The 17,196-nt window shown below is 49.5% G+C and overlaps 1 protein-coding gene and 1 long non-coding RNA gene across 3 annotated transcripts in view; one reads left to right on the forward strand and one right to left on the reverse strand.

Moving 5' to 3' along the window:
- The first annotated feature begins 1,427 nt into the window (after positions 1-1,427).
- On the forward strand, positions 1,428-5,369 carry LOC116090021. The gene is made up of 2 exons (XR_004118523.1): positions 1,428-2,578; positions 4,090-5,369. It is a non-coding gene; the product is annotated as an uncharacterized LOC116090021 (long non-coding RNA).
- Positions 4,351-17,196, reverse strand: part of Stxbp1 (syntaxin binding protein 1) — a 61,087-nt gene continuing 48,241 nt past the window's right edge. The window contains exons 17-19 of one of the 2 annotated variants that reach the window (XM_031369873.1): positions 15,127-15,212; positions 13,211-13,365; positions 4,351-6,403 (exon numbers count right to left, since the gene is read on the reverse strand). In XM_031369873.1, the coding sequence (XP_031225733.1) occupies positions 6,321-6,403; positions 13,211-13,365; positions 15,127-15,212 (324 nt within the window). In that variant the 3' untranslated portion in view covers positions 4,351-6,320. Of the gene's footprint in view, positions 6,404-11,456; positions 11,763-13,210; positions 13,366-15,126; positions 15,213-17,196 lie in introns of those variants that run through there. The other variant, XM_031369872.1, reaches the window with a different exon arrangement.

The raw sequence follows: 17,196 nt of genomic DNA on the forward strand, positions 1-17,196 counted from the left end.
CTAGAAAGTGCCTCCCCCTAGACCGAGCTGCCAGTTCTTTAGTAGCACAGCCACACAACATTTTGTATTGGAGGCTCCCATGCTGGGGTCTTTTGAGATCTTTAAAACTTAGTGGCAGGGATCCATCTGTCCAGTGCTATCCCAGGTAGATGAAGTTCTTTCTGAAGCTTTCCCCTGGAGTCGGGAAGTTACCATATGGGTATGGGATGGGAGATAGGAGGCATCTGGCTGGCAGGTGCTCTAGCTGGCCCCTCTGGTCTCTAGCCTTTCAGCACTGAGCCATCTCGCCAGGCACACTGGGCTTTTTTCAGTTCATGAGTGTGTCTGCTCTTTGGTCCCCAGGCTTTCTTGGGGACTGTCACTATACTCAGTGATGACTGAGCACTTTGTGGGTTCGCTATGAGTGGGACTCAGCTTTGAGGGTGTCACAGAAGGGAACATCTGCCATATGCAGAGCCTTAGAGGGGATTCCACTCAGGTCTGCCTGATTCTCCCAGCTGCTGTGTAATTCCGACTCCATGGGAGTCAGTGCCTGTTTTAACCCCTGGAAGGACGGAGCAGCCACAGCTTATGGCCTGGGGTCCAGGGTTACTAGGCTAGCAGTTTGTGCTTTGACTATGCTTTGGCCTGCTGCAGTATCTTCCATACTGAAGATATGCCACAGCTTTTAGAGGAGTGGCCCCAGGCTCCCTCAGAGCTCTGGGACACAGGGCTAGGGGCTTCCAAAGGACGGTACAGTACGGTACTTCTTTGATGCTTGGTGGGATCAGGGTGGAAAGGAATGAAGAAAGCCTGGGGCCAAGAGATGTCAGAAAAGAAGAGGAGGAGGATAGCTCAGCATGGCCATGAATAGAAGTCTTGGCTTCTTTGAGTGGGGTGGGTGGGGAGGCACAACACAAGTTCAAGGTCAGCCTGAGCAACTCAGCAAGAGTCTGTCTCAAAATAAGAAAACATGGGCCAACAATATGGCTCACTGGGTAAAACTGCTTGTAATGCTCAGAACAGTAGAAAGAAGTTGTTCTCTGAGCTCTGCATGCATATCACTGCACACACAGGTACAGTGATACTAAATGCACATCACTGCACACACACAGATACAGTGATAATAAAGCAGAACAAGGAGCAAGTGAACAAAAGCCTAAACAGCAGAAAGGTTAGAGGGCATTCCCATGATGTGGGGGAAGGGATAAGTGGTATTCATGCTGCTTTGTTACTCAGTTTAGAATTCAAGTCCCCGGCTGGAGAGATGGCTCAAAGGTTAAGAGCATAGCTGCTCTTCTGAAGGTTGTGAGATTGATTCCCAGCAACCACAACCATCTGCAATGGGATCTGATGCCATCTTCTGATGAGTCTGAGGACAGCTATAATGTACTCATATACATAAAATAAATAAGATATTTTTAAAAAATAGAATTCAAGTCCCTGTGTTGGATCCCATTCCAAGCATTCTGATGACCCGATGCCCAGTTATCTGAAGTCTTCCAGAAGTGAGCTTGATGAAACCCTGTATCCCTCTGAGCCCCAGCTTCCTCATCTGTAAAGTGGCAGGGGACCCACCTAACACATGTCTCTGTGAGGCCTGGCATGATTGCTACATGGCTGCCTTCACCATAGTCTGCTTAGAAAGTGAATCTTGGGTGGGATGTTCTACAAGCCAAATTTGTAACCGTCTTCCTATGTTCAACTGGGATTGCAAAGATCTTCTCAACTGAGCTTGTTCACTGTTGACCTTCCCTTCTAAGAGGGGATGGGGACAGTCCTGGACCTACCTGTGCATCCAGCTGCCCTCCCAACCAGCTGTATGCAGTTCTGCCTTAACTGCATGTGGCTTCAGGGTTTTGGGAAGGGGGCTGGCAGATATAGGCTGGGGAAGGATGGGGAAGGGGCACCATCTCTGTAGCCATCAAATCTTCAGTGACACTGCTTTGGGCTTCCCCAGGCTCCTGTTTGTAAGCCTTCACTCAGTCTCTGAGCCCAATAAACTCATTGGTTCTCCAGGGGAACCTTTGGTGAAATCAAACTTTGGTTTGTCTTTAGGACCTTAGGAAAGCGGGTAGATATTAGTCTGCCCCCAACACACTCAGACCCCAAGCAAAAAATTTGGGGACCTTGAGTTGATACATTCCTTCATGCAGTGAAAGTGTCATTTTCTGTTACTGTGACAAGAGACCTGAGGCTGGATAATGTATACAGAGGTTTAGTTAGTTGACTTAAAAAAAAAAAAAGTTGTGCCTATATACTGCATGTAGTTCCCATGGATGCCAGAAGAGGGAGGGAGTACATCCTTGGATCTGGAGTTCGGGAAGTTGTGACTCATCCTGTGGCCATCAAATTCTAGTCCTCTGAAGCTCTCTTAACTGCTGAGCCATCTCTCCAGCACTAATTAGGATTTTTGTTTTTTTACCAAGACAGGGGTTCTCTGGATGTCTTATAACTCGGCTTGTACACCAGGCTGGTATCAAATCCACCTGCCTCTGCCTCTCGAGTGCTGGGACTAAAGGTGTGCATAACCACTGCCAGGAGATTTTTGATGTGTTTTGTGGTGCTGGGATAAGGCCTGAGACTTCACACATGTTGAGTAAGTATTCTACTCAGCTTTATATCCCAAATTTCCAAGTTCCTACTTACTCTTTAGTCTTGAAACAGAGTCTCACTAAGGCTGACCTTGAACTTGCTCTGTAGCCTAGGCAGCCCTAAAACTAAAAATCCTATCTCTGTTTCTTTCTTTTTTTTTTTTTTTTGGTTTTTCGAGACAGGGTTTCTCTGTGTAGCCCTGGCTGTCCTTGAACTCAGAAATCTACTTGCCTCTGCCTCCCAAGTGCTGGGATTAAAGGCACGAGCCACCACTGCTTGGCAAGACATTTGTTTTAATCAGAAAAGGAGTAAAATAAGTGTATTTATGGCATGACTTTAATACTTTGACAAGTTTCCCATTGTAAACTCCAGGAGGCCCAGACCACTTAGCAGTTACTGCCAGAAGATGAAACACAACTCACCTTACCCCAGTCAGTTAACCCTTGTTATGTTTACTCGCTTTGCTACTGTATTACATGAACCCTTTCCTTAATAACTTTAAAGATTTGTGTTACTATGTTATAAAACTATATGATTGCTTATATACACATTTGTGTGTATGTGTGTGCATATGCGTGCATGTACCTACAGAGAACAGAGGGGATGGCAGATTCCCTGGAGCTGGAGTTACAGGTGGTTGTGAGCTGCCTGTCTGATGTGGGTGTTACGAGCTAAATAGCATGAGACAGGAAGTGGCCTGATGACCCAGATATGGATGACTCTGGCTGAAATCTGCACATTATAGAGTTGGGTTTTATTTTTATTTATTTATTTTATAGTATTTAGACTTTCAGAAGCAAACTATACAGAAACTTGATCTGCCCTGGGTACCCAGCAATCACCAGAGGCCCCACTAAATGGAGGTTATACAGTCTGTCTGAGGCCACACCACAATGAACACAAGCTGTCTCCTGTGCTCTTTGAAGCTGATCTGGGTTGTGCCTATTTGGACTGTGACTGAGTAGCTTAAGTAAAGCATCTCTACACTCAGATGACCTACCATGTCACACGAGTGTCCTTTGTTTCACCTCTCTCATCAGCCTTGCACACTAACTCGTACACACTGGTATCTGAAAGCACCCTCTGTACACTCTTCTCTGCAAACGCTGACCCAAGGCCATGGTGGCACCTCTCCCGCGCAGACCTACTGTGCAGAGACAGGGTTTCTCTGTGTAGCCCTGACTGTCCTGGAACTCACTCTGTAGACCAGGCTGACCTCGAACTCAGAAATCCACCTGCCTCTGCCTCCCAAGTACTGGGATTAAAGGCATGCACCACCACTGCACGGCTCTATCTCTGTTTCTTAAACAGCTGGGGTTACAAACCTGTACCCCAGGCCTGGTTTCTTCAGCTGCTTATAGAGTTCCAGGGTCACTTCACTGCTGATGATTAGAACATGTGAGAGTCTGTTGTGAGAAACTGAGGCAGGAAGAGGCCAGGCTTGACTACAGAACAGCATCCAGTTAGAATCACAGTACCATCAATAACACTGCCATTCTCCTCACTCTTTCCCAGGACTGACACACTCAGCCAAGCTCCAGCACATGAATGCCCAGGGACAAGCCATATCCAAAGCTCAGCAGGGGAGCATTTAGTGAGCCCCACTGCTCTGGGAATCTGCTTTCTCTGGACCAACCTCAGAGCAGGTCAACGGAACACCACCAGCTTCTAAGCTGGGGGAAAGTCTACATGCTCAGGATGAGACAGGGCACTGCAGTACCTGCGGCAGAGGCGTTCTAGAAGGTTGAAAAGAAGCTCCGCGTGTCAAGGCAGGTCCTTATTTATTTTTATTTATTCATTCATTTGAGACAGTGTCTCACTATGTTGCCTTGGAACTAATTATGTAGACCTGACTGGCTGAACTCAAAAGAGAGCCCCCTGCCTCTGCCTCCCAAGTACTGGGACTAAAGGTGGATGCCCACTGAGGCAGCATCTTTTTGCTGCCTGAGGCTAGAGCCAAGCTTTGTCCCCAGACGAAGGATGGGTACAGATGCAGTGCAAGCCACAATCCCCTGGATCCAGAAGACTCTAAGCAGCAGCTGTGGGGTGGCTGGGCTCCTCTATAGTCCCCAAAGTAAAACCAGCTCTGCAGTGGGCCCAGGCACCATGAGTGAGAGCTGACGTCTTTATTAGACTCAAATGCTGCAGTACAGGACGGTACAGAGCGGTACACGGTTGTGCTTCCACACTTTAAACACTGAGATTCAAGAGTTTCAAGTTAACAAGTTTCAAGACAGACTAGCCTTTTTTTAAATATCCATTTGAGAAATTATTTATATAAATAACATAAAGGAAACCCCACATGTTCGACAAACAAGGTCCTGAAGCATGAGCATTGCTTGACCAGAGGGAAGGGACGGAAGAAGCGGCTACAGAAGAAATCAATCAGTGCTACTACGGTTCAGTCCTAAGGGAAAAGGCTCACTGGAGAGGGGGCAGGAGAGAGGCCTGAGAACTAAGGAGAGGAGAGAGATTCTAGAGCCAGGGAGGGAGGAGGGCACAGGACACCTGCGGCAGGCGTACACCACGTTTGCGAAGACAGCACGAGACACAGTAATACATACAAGTCTGCGGGAGGGAGAGGTGGGAGCTGGGCTGGGGACATTTTTGTGACTTCCACTGTCTTTGTTTCACAACTACAGCAGCAGGGTGAGCGGCATGCTCAGGGAGCTGCTGCCTCCTGAAGGTGGAGACCATCCTTCCAGCATTGGCTTCTGGAACTTCTGCTTTATAGCTAGCTATGTTTTATACAGTGATGACTAATACAAAGAATAAAATGATCCTTTTCATACAACCACAATGACACATGACTGTACACTACACAAAAGTAAGATTGATGAAGTTTCTTAAACTGAAGATATTCTGACTGAGCAGCATGCTCCCATTCCTCAGGCCTAGCTTCTATAGCAAAGCACCCTTTGACCAGAGTGCCAAACTCACATCTGCCAGTTCACTCCTGACCCTTGACCTCCATCCAGGCTGTGTTCAAATTAAGCCTTGGGAAGGAAGGGGGCTGGTCATCCCTAACTCTTGAGGACCTGAGGGTGCTAGGCATGCTGATTTAGCCTGGAGGACTTGTTACAACAGTGTGGACACAGGTCAGGGAAAGCAGTGTCAGGCTCTGGAGATGATACTGGCTGGCACTCAGACTGGCTTCCTGTGGACACCCTGAGCCTCCACCCACAGCTGCAGAGAGGAGGCTCGTTCCACACCGGCCTCCAGAGGTGTCTGCTCACTGCTTCTCAGCTTCTGAGAACAGGGAGTGAGCAGGGACCAGGGAGAAACCTGGCTTCCTCAGCATGTCATATCCGGGGACAGACACCTTATGATTCCCAACGAGAACAGAAAGGAGCCCAAACAAAGCTCTGAGAAACACCCACACGTCTACCTTCCCATACTCAAGCAATGTGCACACGTGGTACAGGGCTATATACAGGTCACGGGGTCATAAATAAGGGAGAGTCCACTTGGTCCAGAGTTCTGACGCTTCTGTGGTGTGGAGCTCGCATGTGAACTTACTGTGGGATACGGACAGAAGATATTCATTTTTAAAAAACAACACATTACTCTCTTGCTTTTCAGAGGACAAGATGGGGTGTCATCGCACAGGAGAAGACCTCAGTGTGGCAACGGGGTGGCCAGGGCGTGCAGGGCTGGGGAGGCAGCAGAGTAACCGAGGTGTCGCACTGGGGAGCTGCACAGCATTGTGGGAAGGGAGCCAGGGTTTTGGAGGGGCAGCTTATTTTTTAACTGCTTATTTCTTCATCTGTTTTATTCAGCTTCTTCAGCGTGTCCAGCAGTTTCTGTGGGGTGAGAATGTGTGTGGATCCTGGGAAGGAAGAGAAGACAGTGAGCTCACTCACCTATTGCAGCCTGAGGCTTCTGTCCCCGATTCTCCATCCCCCCAACCCTGGTCTGGGTCCGGTGGAAGTTGGGAGGGGTTTGGGGATGGAAACCTTGGGCCCCCATCACCTAGGCTAAGGAAGCATTTAGGCTCAGGCAGGGTCCCAGGCTGACCCAGGAACCACTTCTCAGAGCCTAGAGCCATCTGTCAGGTGACTGCTTCGTTATCTCTTGAAGTTAAGGTGAAGCCAGGTAGAGAAATTTCAAATATGGTAAGAGACAGTGGCTGAGAAGGGCAGGGGCTGGTAGGTGTCTCTTTGTGGAGAGAATGGTGCCTGGCAGGGCATGGGGACCCACTAACCTCTGGGGGCCTGCACGTTAGTGCTGGCACAGTGGGGGACCTCAGGTGTGAGGGAAAGGGCAGGAACCTGAGGCCTTACCTTGTGGAGACCGGATTGTAAGAGACTTGTAGTGTAAGAGATTAGAAATGCTTGCAAACGGTTAAGCTAATGGAATCAGATATACTTCTAGAGCAAAGGTTAAAAATAAAATACAAATAAAAAAAATTTAAATGAAGGCCTTTTTCATAGAGATGTAGGTGCACTAAAATGATGCATGGACCGAGTGGTTTGGGCATGGGCTTAATCAAACAGAATGGAGGTGATGGTGGTGTGAGCATGAGGCGTGCATGCACGCAGCAGTGGGTGCAAAGCAGGGTCCTGGTGGGACAGGAGAACCAAAGGAAAGGTCTGTTCTTGAAAATGTGCCTCCCTGGGGAAGGGACCTGCCAGCAGTAGGCCTCTGTGGGAGCAGCAGCCCCACTCCAGACTTCCTCCGTTCCAAGGGCAAGAAGAAGGGGCCTTGCTCCCTGTGCCTCTGACCACCACTTGCTTAGTGACCACAAGTTTCCTGGTCAGTCTGGACCAGTAGAAGAGCAAAACTCTGAGAGGATCTTCCAGGTCCTGCCTCTGCATTCACTGTTCTGGTCCAGAAGTCCATCCCTGGCTATGCCCCAGGGTCAACAATCATGCTCCCCTGAGTGTTCCCTGTACTGGCCCTGTGCTTTAAGGTTGTTTCGTTAATCTGCAGAGTGTAATACACTCCTTAGAGTGTATGTGTAGTCAGGAGTATTTTATACTGCCCCTTCTGCTCAAGCACACTCACTTCAGTGAGCTAGCTAGTCTTCCTAGGAGCCCTAGGGCAGGCCAAAGGCCTTCACAAGTGAAGGGACATCAGCGTGAGCTAGTGCCAGAGGGAGGGCCATCCAGACCTCCAGTCCCTCTGTGCAGCTGGCTCTGGGTCCAGTGAGGAGTGGCCTGGAGCTTCCTAAAGTGAACAAGGAACATACTGGCATGAGAATGCCCTGCTCCCCGTGCTGGAAACTGGTCCAGGAAACTGGAAGTTTTGATTTTGAAGGCGAACTCACAGGGGCTCCTTTGATCAGAGGCTTGTTCCAAAGGACCACCTCTCTTCTCATATACACATTCAGAAAATCAAGGAGGTCAGAGAGAGGTTAGGGAACCTATGATCTAGAATTTTCTGATACTATCTTATTCCTAATCTTGGGCCTTCCTAATCTTTACTGAAGAACAAGTATAGAACTAATCGTGGAGAACCAGTGAGGCCTCGCTCAGTAGTAGCTGAGTTCTGGGACTTCCCTTGAGCCAGGTCACCCAGAGCCAGGTCCTGACATCCAACAACCTGAACTGTCTCAGTACTGCACACAGAACTCAGTACCATTAACACCTCAAAGTGAGTGAGGCGAGCCCCTAACTTGCATTTGGCAGTTGATTTCATGTTAGTCTCCAAAAGGTTGGCTACACTAGCCTTGTACTCAAGAACACTGAGGTTCTCTTTGTAGTCCATACAGCTGGGTAATTATGAAATGCCAGCAGTGGCCTCCAAAGATGAAGTTGAGGCATATTGAAATGCCCATCTCATTCTTCAAAGACTTAGGGGGTGGCTCTCTGGACTAAGAGATCCCTGGAGCCTTCTGGGAAAGAAGCCAGCCTTATCAGAGGGACATGGAAGGGATGTTTGTATGTCAGAACCAACAGCCCAACCCAGAACACAACAAAATATTCTCTACATAAGCACGCACAGAAACCTGGTAAGTGAGAGGGGCTGTGGGGGTGTTGGAGCACACGCCTTTAATTCTAGCACTTGAGAGGCAGAAGTAGAGCCAGAGCCAGAGCCAGAAGCAGGTGGATCTTTGTGAGTTTGAGGCCAGCCTGGTCTACAGAGCTAGTTCTAGGACAGATACACAGAGAAACTCTGTCTTGAAAAACAAAACAAAACAAAAAACCCTCATAAGCATGTGCACTAAATAGGTCTAATCAGCCTCATAAGTATGTGCACTGAATAGGTCTAATCTAGCCTCATAAGCATGTGCACTGAATAAATCTAATCTAGCCTCATAAGCATGTGCACTGAATAGGTCTAATCTACCTGAGAGTTCTTTCATTTGTTTTTGTTTCTTTTTAAATACAACTTTCATTTTATATGTGTGAGTGTTTTACCTTTAATGTTATCACTGCACCACATCTGACCCTGGTGCTCAATGAGGCCAGAAGAGGGCATTGGATCCCCTGTGACAGGATCCCATGAGAGCATTGGGAATCAAACCCAGATCCTCTGGAAGAGCAGCCAGTGCTCCTAACCAGCAAGCTATTTCTTCAACCCCTCTCTCATTTGTTCTGATAGCTTCCTGGCCATCCCCTCATGACTGGCACTACTGACCTGCACAAGGTGAGAATGTGAAATTCTAATCATCAGACCTTATTCAGGTACATCCAGAGGGAATCATACATGAGACTTGAGAGAATTGGGGTTCTCCAATGGTCAAGTCTCCCCTGACCCACACCTGCCCTGTGACTGGAAAGAGGAGCTTGGAGGACACAGAAAGGCACTTGTCTCCCAGAACACATACTTGCTGGGGCCACTTTCCCTTGTGTCTGGGCCTCTTCTTAAAGGTAAGCTACAAAACTATGACTCTCTAAGGGACTGCACTACTCTGTCTCTGGTCACCTGAACGGTCACAACAGGACAGGTGAATGGTTTTTCTTTACCTCTGGCCTCACTGATTTTAGAGCTCTGTGGTTTGCCATTTTTCACCTCCCTGCTTCCCTCTAGACATATATACTTTAAATTTTATTTAAATTTTATTTATTTCTTTAAATTTTATTTAAATTGAGACAGGGTCTGATTATCCTCAAACTCACATAGATCTGCCTGCCTCTGCCTCCTAAAAGGCAGATTAAAGTCGTGTATCACCATGCCCTGTTTGTTTATTTAGTTTTTAGACACACTGTGTATACCAGGCTGGCCTTGAACTTGAGAATGGAGTGCCCCTGTCTCCTCAGGCCTCAGTGGACAGAAACTCACCTCTTTTCCTACCTATTGACTGTGCTTCTCGGAGGAAGAGCAGCACAGGGAGGATGGACTGAGGTCCAGGCCATGGCTAAGTCCATTCCTTGGCTCACAGCTATTGCCCTGGAAGTAATACCTCTCTGCTATGGGGAGTAGGGGGCGAGAAATGGAGTGGCCTATTATTTCTTCTTGCAGCATGGAAACCACACTAAGTATCTAGTCAAGCTTCAGCAGAGCCATGCCCCTGAGATGCACCAGGAGGCTAGAGGTATGTACGCATGGCTCCTGGCCTGCATCTGATCTACTAAATGCAGACTGACTCAAGGGAGCCTTGGTGCACTGGCCAGGGCTCTCACTGTGGCTGACGGGACACCTCAACGTATTAGCTCCCTGGGTCACATGTCAACTTATGTTGAAAGGACATTTTTAGAGCCCTTAATACAACAGGTAAAAATACTGAGGAATTACTAACACAGAGTTCCAAACATGCTTAAAGGATGGAAACAGAGAAGGGGTGAGGAGGGTCTAAAGTCACCAGACACAGAGACAGGATGCTCCTGGGCAACAAGCTGGGGTCAAGAACAGAGTTCCCCTGAGGGCTGTAGAGCTTATCAAGAGGCCTCAGAGAGAGAAAGAGAGGGAGGGAAAGAGAAAGAGAGAAAGAGAGGGGGAAGGGAAGGAGGCAGGGAGGAAAGGGGCAGGGAGGGAGGGAGGGGAAGGGAGAGAGAGAGAGAGAGAGAGAGAGAGAGAGAGAGAGAGAGAGAGAGAGAGAGACTTAATTCCAAAAGATCCAGAAGCCATGTCTCCCCTTCTTCCCCCTTGCAAGTGTCACTCATGCCAGGCAACCCGTCTACCACTAAGGCACAGCTCAGCCCTCTTTTTACTTTTTAAAAAAGCTTTAATTTAATTTAATTTAATTTTGATTATGCATAAGAGTGTGAGTGTGCACTCATGCATGCAGGTGCCCACAGAGGTCAAAGGCATCAGACACCCTGAAGCCAGGGTTAGAGGAGAGTGTGTGTGGCTGAATGTGGGTGCTAGGAACAGAGTCTGGGTTCTCTCCAAGAGCACTATGTGCTCTTAACCACTGAGCCATCTCTCCAGCCATGTCTTTACTTTTTATTTTGAGACACAGTCTTGTTAAGTTGCCCAGTCTGGTCTTGAACTCACTCTGTAGCCCAGGTGGGCCTTGGACCCGCCTCTGCCTGCTGAGTAGCTGGGATGGCAGCCTGCCCTACCGGACTGGAGTAAGAGCAGAACAAGAGAGTGCAGTTTCTACAGCATGGAGTGTGGTGAGCGGTGTTGTCCTGGAACCTACAGCAGCTGAAGGGCAGTCATCCCTCAGTATTGTGCCTGTCCCTCTGCTTTCCACTGGTCTGGAGCCTCCTCTGTCCCCTGGCACTCCTCTCTCACCCTCAGGTGCTGACATTTCCCAAGTGTTGGCCTTTACGTGTGGCCATCCTGAATGCCTGCTGGCTGCACTCTCAAGCTTACATACCCTGTAGGAGCTTGCATTTCATCCTGGGAAGTAGGCTTGGGTACCGTGCCTCAGACATCCCTGACCCTAGTCTCCTCTTTGAGGAGTCACATAGCTACTGTCACTTGGTTTAACCCCAGTGACTGCGCAGCGTTCACCCAGGGCGTGAGTGAGTTGGTGGATGGAGCCCAGGGTGTGAAGGCGGCACTGGACACATTTTCAATCGGCGTTAAGAACTGCAAGCATTTTCTTGAAAAAAGGAAATCAAAGAAATGATAAAGTAAAAAGAGAAAAGAAAGAAAGAGAGTGACAGGATCGTCAAAGAAAGCCCTTCGGAGCAGAAGAGTTTCTTTCTGGAATAAGCTGCTTTTACTTTGTCTCTTTGGCTCTCACTCCATTGTTGGAGCCTGATCCTCAAAAGATACCCTAGAGGACTCCCTGAAGTCGGGGTGTCTCAGGTCCATGAGGAATTTGGTGGGAGTGAGAATGTGAGTAGAACCTGTGGGAGAATAGAGGCTGGCTGAACGAGGCGCCCCGGACACGCCAACAGAGGCCCCAGTGCCCGAAGCTGGAGAGGCATGAGAGGCGAAGCACGCACAGGCACATGCACACATGCAAGCAGCAGCAAGGAGCTGGGATGCATAAAGCAGTGAGGCCACACAGCGGATGATGGCTGTTTTTGGAAGCCCCTCCATGAACCCACATGGGCAGCTCTCTGTCCCTGGGTCTCCCCCCTCCCCCTGCACAAGGAACCTTAAGGAAGGTCCAGGGGGGAAAAGGAAGGTTCACACCCAAAGCTTGGCTGTGACAGCTGCTGTCCAGAGAAGCTGTGTTTGAGCTCAGAGTCTTCTAACACATGCAGGCAACATATATGCAGGCGTGAGCAGGGAACACTCATGGGGCCTACGTGACAGACAGAAAAACAGGCAGGGAAACTAATCATGGATGCCTGCAGGAGCTGGGGAGGGGTGTGCAGGCTCCCCACGCAGTTGTGCAGAGGTGATGGCCCCTCAGGCCCATCTTGGCAAGCCCAGAAGCAGCTATCTTACTGCTCTATGGAGCCTGCTTGCTTGGACAGCTTGGAGGGGGTGCTGGATAGACAGAAGTGACACTCGCTGAGATGACCTCACCTGGGAGTATAGGCAGGCGCCTGTGTGCTGAGGGAAGCTTTTCTGGCTGGGCAGCTGAGGGCCACCTCTGTAGCGGTCCCACATAAACATGGCCCATGTGGCACAATGGCTCTCAGAAGGATCACTTGCCACACTCCTGGGACTCCAAGAGGAGTGCCTAGCACACTCCTAGGACATTCATCTCTGGCCTTACACTTTATCCTGCATGTGTTCCCACAGAGGGTGAGCCTAGACAGGGCAATGTTCACGACAGCTCCTGACAATTTGTGGTACATAAAACTGTTTGGGGACAAAATGGAGACATCTGGAGGAACCCAGATCTCTCTCCCTCGATTGTCTGTCAGCCCTAGTTGCTGCAGGTGACCCTGGAGACAGGAAGCAGGCAGTACCATCTGCTGCTGAGACCATCTCCCACCAGCTGCCTGCACTCATTTGGAAGTGAACAGGAAATACAAGAGACGGCATGGCAGCCCAGAAGGCCTCGGAGGTTCAGCAACATCTATGGATACTGGGTGAGGTGGCCAAGTGACAGCCCTGCCATCAGGCATGGTAGTGATATGGCTTGGAGAGATCCTTAAGTGGCTGCACTTGGCAGTGTCAGTGTATGGATCTGAGACTCTACGACCAGGCTCTTTCCATTCCAAAACGCTGTCCTTCAGCAAGAGACAGTGTGGCAGATAGCCCTAGCTTCTGCTATCCAGGGCCAAGTGTTGCTGGGGTGAGGGAGGCCCTAAGATGGCAGCGACAGGAAGCATGGGATGGAGTGACGGAGCAGTGAGGCCACAGCGCCTGCAGAACAAACTCATGCCTTGCTTACCTATCAGCACTTCCCACTTGCCGTTGGCCTGGGTCACTTCATAAGCACAGCGCATCTCATTCAGGCTTACACCCCCAAGGATGAAAATAATGAGGCGGGGACCACTGCGGTACTCCCCGGGGGCCTTATTCTTGTGCCAGTGTCCATAGCGGGCGCTGAGGGAGAGAGAGCAGACACAGGTGACTCGGTACCTGGAGCCTCACATATGGCTTTGTGCTGCTCGACACTGCTCATCAGTGCTGACCAAGCTGAGCTGCACTACAGGTGCCTGAGCTGTACCTGCCACGCTCATAAATACCCAGGCTCCTCTCAGCAGCTTTGCCTGGATGGTTCTCATTCAGATGTCTGGGATTGCCTGGGACTCTGCATCACTGAGCATCAAGTTTGCACACTGATCACATATAAAGAAGTTTGTGGCGGCCAGGCTTCCTGGTACTGTATCCCCAGGGATAGACAGCACTTGCTCACTAAGAAGTCACAGTCTAACAGGATGTGAAAATGCTGACCGCCATGGGACAGAACCAGGACCACAAGGCACTGGTCAGGCGTTACCAGGGAGGTAAGGAGCAGCTGAATGCCTCCCTCTGTCCCTGCACTTCCTCAGTAGGGACCTGGACTCAGACACAGGCTGAGACAATGAAAAACATGAAAGAGAGGAAGCATGTCCCCGCTGGACACCAGAATGCTCCACCCTGCTTCCTCATGATAGCCCCGGATGCAGCTGGGCACTATCAGTCTCTTCCGTACCCAGCAGGCCTAGCAAGTGCAGCCCTTGGAGGCTGTACTTTACTCCACAGTTGGCAATGGCTTTTTCACCCAGGCTGCCATCCAAGGGGATGCCACTGCAGACCTCTGGCCCATGCCCAGGTAAAGGCCAAGGGTGAGGACAGAAAGAAGAAAAGCCAGAGACAAGTTATCGAAAAGGGACACCAGCTGGCACTGTAGAACGTTTCTGGTCATGGTGGAATGCATCTTAAACCCCAGCCTTGGGTGGCAGACATCACTAGTGGATCTCTGAGTTCAAGGCCAGGCTGGTCAGCAAAGTGAGTTCCAGGACAGCCAGAGCTATACAAAGAGATCCTGCCTCAAAAAACCAACAAAACAAGCCAAGTGGTGGTGGTGAACACATTTAGTCCCAGCAGCTGAAAGGCAGAGGCAGGAGGATCTCTGTGTGCTTAAGGCCAGCCTGGTCTCCAGAGTTAGTTCCAGGTCACCCAGGGCTACAATGAGAAACTCTGTCTCAAATAAAAACAAAAACAAAAATAAACAAACAACCCCAAAGACCCAACAAAGCAAATAAATAAAGAACCCTCAAACAAAACAAAACAAACAAAAGGAGTCAACCCTGGGAAGCATGGCGACTGTCCTCTCTGCAGCTCTGAAGTTTCCAGGCTCCCAGCTCAGCCTCCAGTTCTCAGGAGCCACAGTCTGAGTGCCCGTCAGCTGGCAGGCACTTGGGCCAGCCATGTCAGGCTACTTTGAAGAGAACTGCTATGAATGCTGGGCTTCCATGATTTAGCAGGTAGTTAGAGAAGACCAAAGAGGAACACTCAATAAAGACCTATGGATGAAAGGAGTGTGGGGAGATGCAGCATGCCTAGCTGCAGTTAATGCGTGTGTGGGGTGTGTGTATGGTGTGTGAGTGTGTGTGTGTCAAATGCAGAGATTTTGAGGTACAAGTAGGCCTGGCTTGTTCTAGGGTGAGCAAGGGATTAGTAGCTGAGGCATATAGGGTGCATGAAGGACAAGAGGGAGGGGGTTCTTGAAGGCTGGGAGCTGAAGGGAGAGCCACTGGGCCTGCTGCACCCTCGCCATAATGGATGCCATAGGAGGGTTCAGATGGCACATGCCACTCCTAGCCAGATCATCTGGGAGCCTCACAGACATTTCTCCCTGCCTCCCCGACATCACCCTACCTCACAGCAGTGGTGCTGAAGGATGCAGAGGAACGGGTAGAGATGTACGGGTAGTGCTTTGTATCCAGTTTGTCTTCAATAGTGTCCTAGAGAGGAGAGAGAGAGGTCAGACTACTGTGTGCCTGAAAGAGCTGGCAGGAACTAAATCAAAAAGCCAGGCAGTGACCACATCTGCAGCAGGCCCTCCTCCTGTGCCTGCTGCCATTACTGGGGACCCAGCACGGACAGGGGCTAGGACACTCATTCTGTAGCAGGCTGCTGGACTGCCTGGCCCCATGGGTCACTCTGTCAGACAAGGCATTCACCTCCCTCATCTCTGCAATGTTCTCACTGTATAACCTACCAAGAGCAAACATGTACTCTGTACTCTGTCTACTAGATTCCCGACATATCAGCCTGGTGACACTGGGTCTGAGCCTCCCCTGCAGATTGTCCAGGGGCTAATTGTCTAGTGGATGGATTCCGGCTATCTCCAGTCACTTGGAAATCCACACTCCACTTAGGAGCAACATGAGAAGCCTACACGGGTCTCCTTGGGGAGCATGAAGGAAGGGCAGTGCAGCAGAGGGCTGCTTCTTCAGTCCTACAACTGAGACAGGCAATTGGTTCCTGCGTGTTCCACAGCCACTTATCTTTTGGCTTTGCAGGTTTTAAAAATAGGATGCTGACTCACATTACATAAATACTATTCTTCTAGCATATAATTTGGTAGCAATACCTGAGCTAACTCGGATACAAGGCACTGTTCTCTGGACTCCCATTTTGTTTGCCTATCAAGGGCAGAAGTTGGGCCTGTTGTCTCATTCAACCTTAAGAAGCTAGTGCTTCCTGCAGTGATGCCGAGTGATGAGAGTGACTCCACAGAGCTACTGCAAAGCCCACTGCCTCTCATCCCCTCATAGACAAGAAACATGCCGCAGCTTGGTGTGAGGCTTTACGCCATGGACACAGGGCACAAAGTGACAGAATCATCCTGTTAGAAGATGACCCCAGGGGATGTGACTTGGTTGGTAGGGTACTTGTGTAGCATACAGGAATCCCTGAGTTGACCCTTGTACTACATAACTGGGCATGCTTTGAATCCAGCACTTAAGGGAGAGAGAAGGAAGATCAGAAGTTCAAGATCACCCTTCAATATATCATATGTTCAAGGCCAGCCTGGACATGAGACCCAATCTCAAAAACAAAAGATGCCCTCAAACTGGACAGCAAAGCTATATGTAAATAGTGTTGCTGACCAAAATGCAAGGGGCTCTGCGATGCTGCAAGGTCAGATGTGTGAGGCGCCATACAATGTGGGACTTCATAAAGACAGAAGGGAAGCAGGACCGGGAAGTAGAGGTCAGGATAAGAATATTCCCAGGGGCTAGCCTGAGGCACAGAGCCCAGGTCTGTCTGCTGGTGTGGGGAGGAAGGCAGGCTGTAGCCTCCGGTGGAGGCCCTTCCACATCTGGCTGAGATGTGATCTAGAAGGACCATGTCCCCTAGTAGAGTCTGTGCTTGTTCCTCATGCGCATGGCATGCTGTCTGTGCTGGTTCAAATATGCTTGTCCTATGTGAAATGGCACCATTTGGAGGAAGTGTGTCACCGTGTAGACAGGCTTAGACAGTCTCTTCCTGGCTGCCTTCAGATCAAGATGTAGAACTCTCAGCTCCTTCTCTGGCACCATGTCTGCCTGCATGCTACCATGCTTTCTGCCATGATGATAATGGACTGAACCTCAGAAACTGTAAGCCAGCCCCAATTAAATGTTGTCCTTTATAAAAGTTGTCTTGGACATGGTGTCTCTTCACAGCAATGGAAATACTAAGTGACAGTGACATAAGCCTGGCTCTCCTGGATACTATACCACAGAGGCACTTCCCAAGCATGGGGCTATATCCCCTGAGACTGGGCAAATGGATCTTGAGGTCGCCACGTGTCTGTCTTTCCTGGCTAGTTTTTTCAAAATGGTTTTTATTTATTTATGTATATGAGTACACTGTAGCTGTCTTCAGACATACCAGAAGTGGTTATCAGATCCAATTACAGATGGTTGTGAGCCACCATATGGTTGCTGGGAATTGAAC

Source organism: Mastomys coucha, unplaced genomic scaffold (genome assembly GCF_008632895.1).
Source record: "Mastomys coucha isolate ucsf_1 unplaced genomic scaffold, UCSF_Mcou_1 pScaffold15, whole genome shotgun sequence".
In the NCBI taxonomy this organism is placed as follows: domain Eukaryota; kingdom Metazoa; phylum Chordata; class Mammalia; order Rodentia; family Muridae; genus Mastomys; species Mastomys coucha.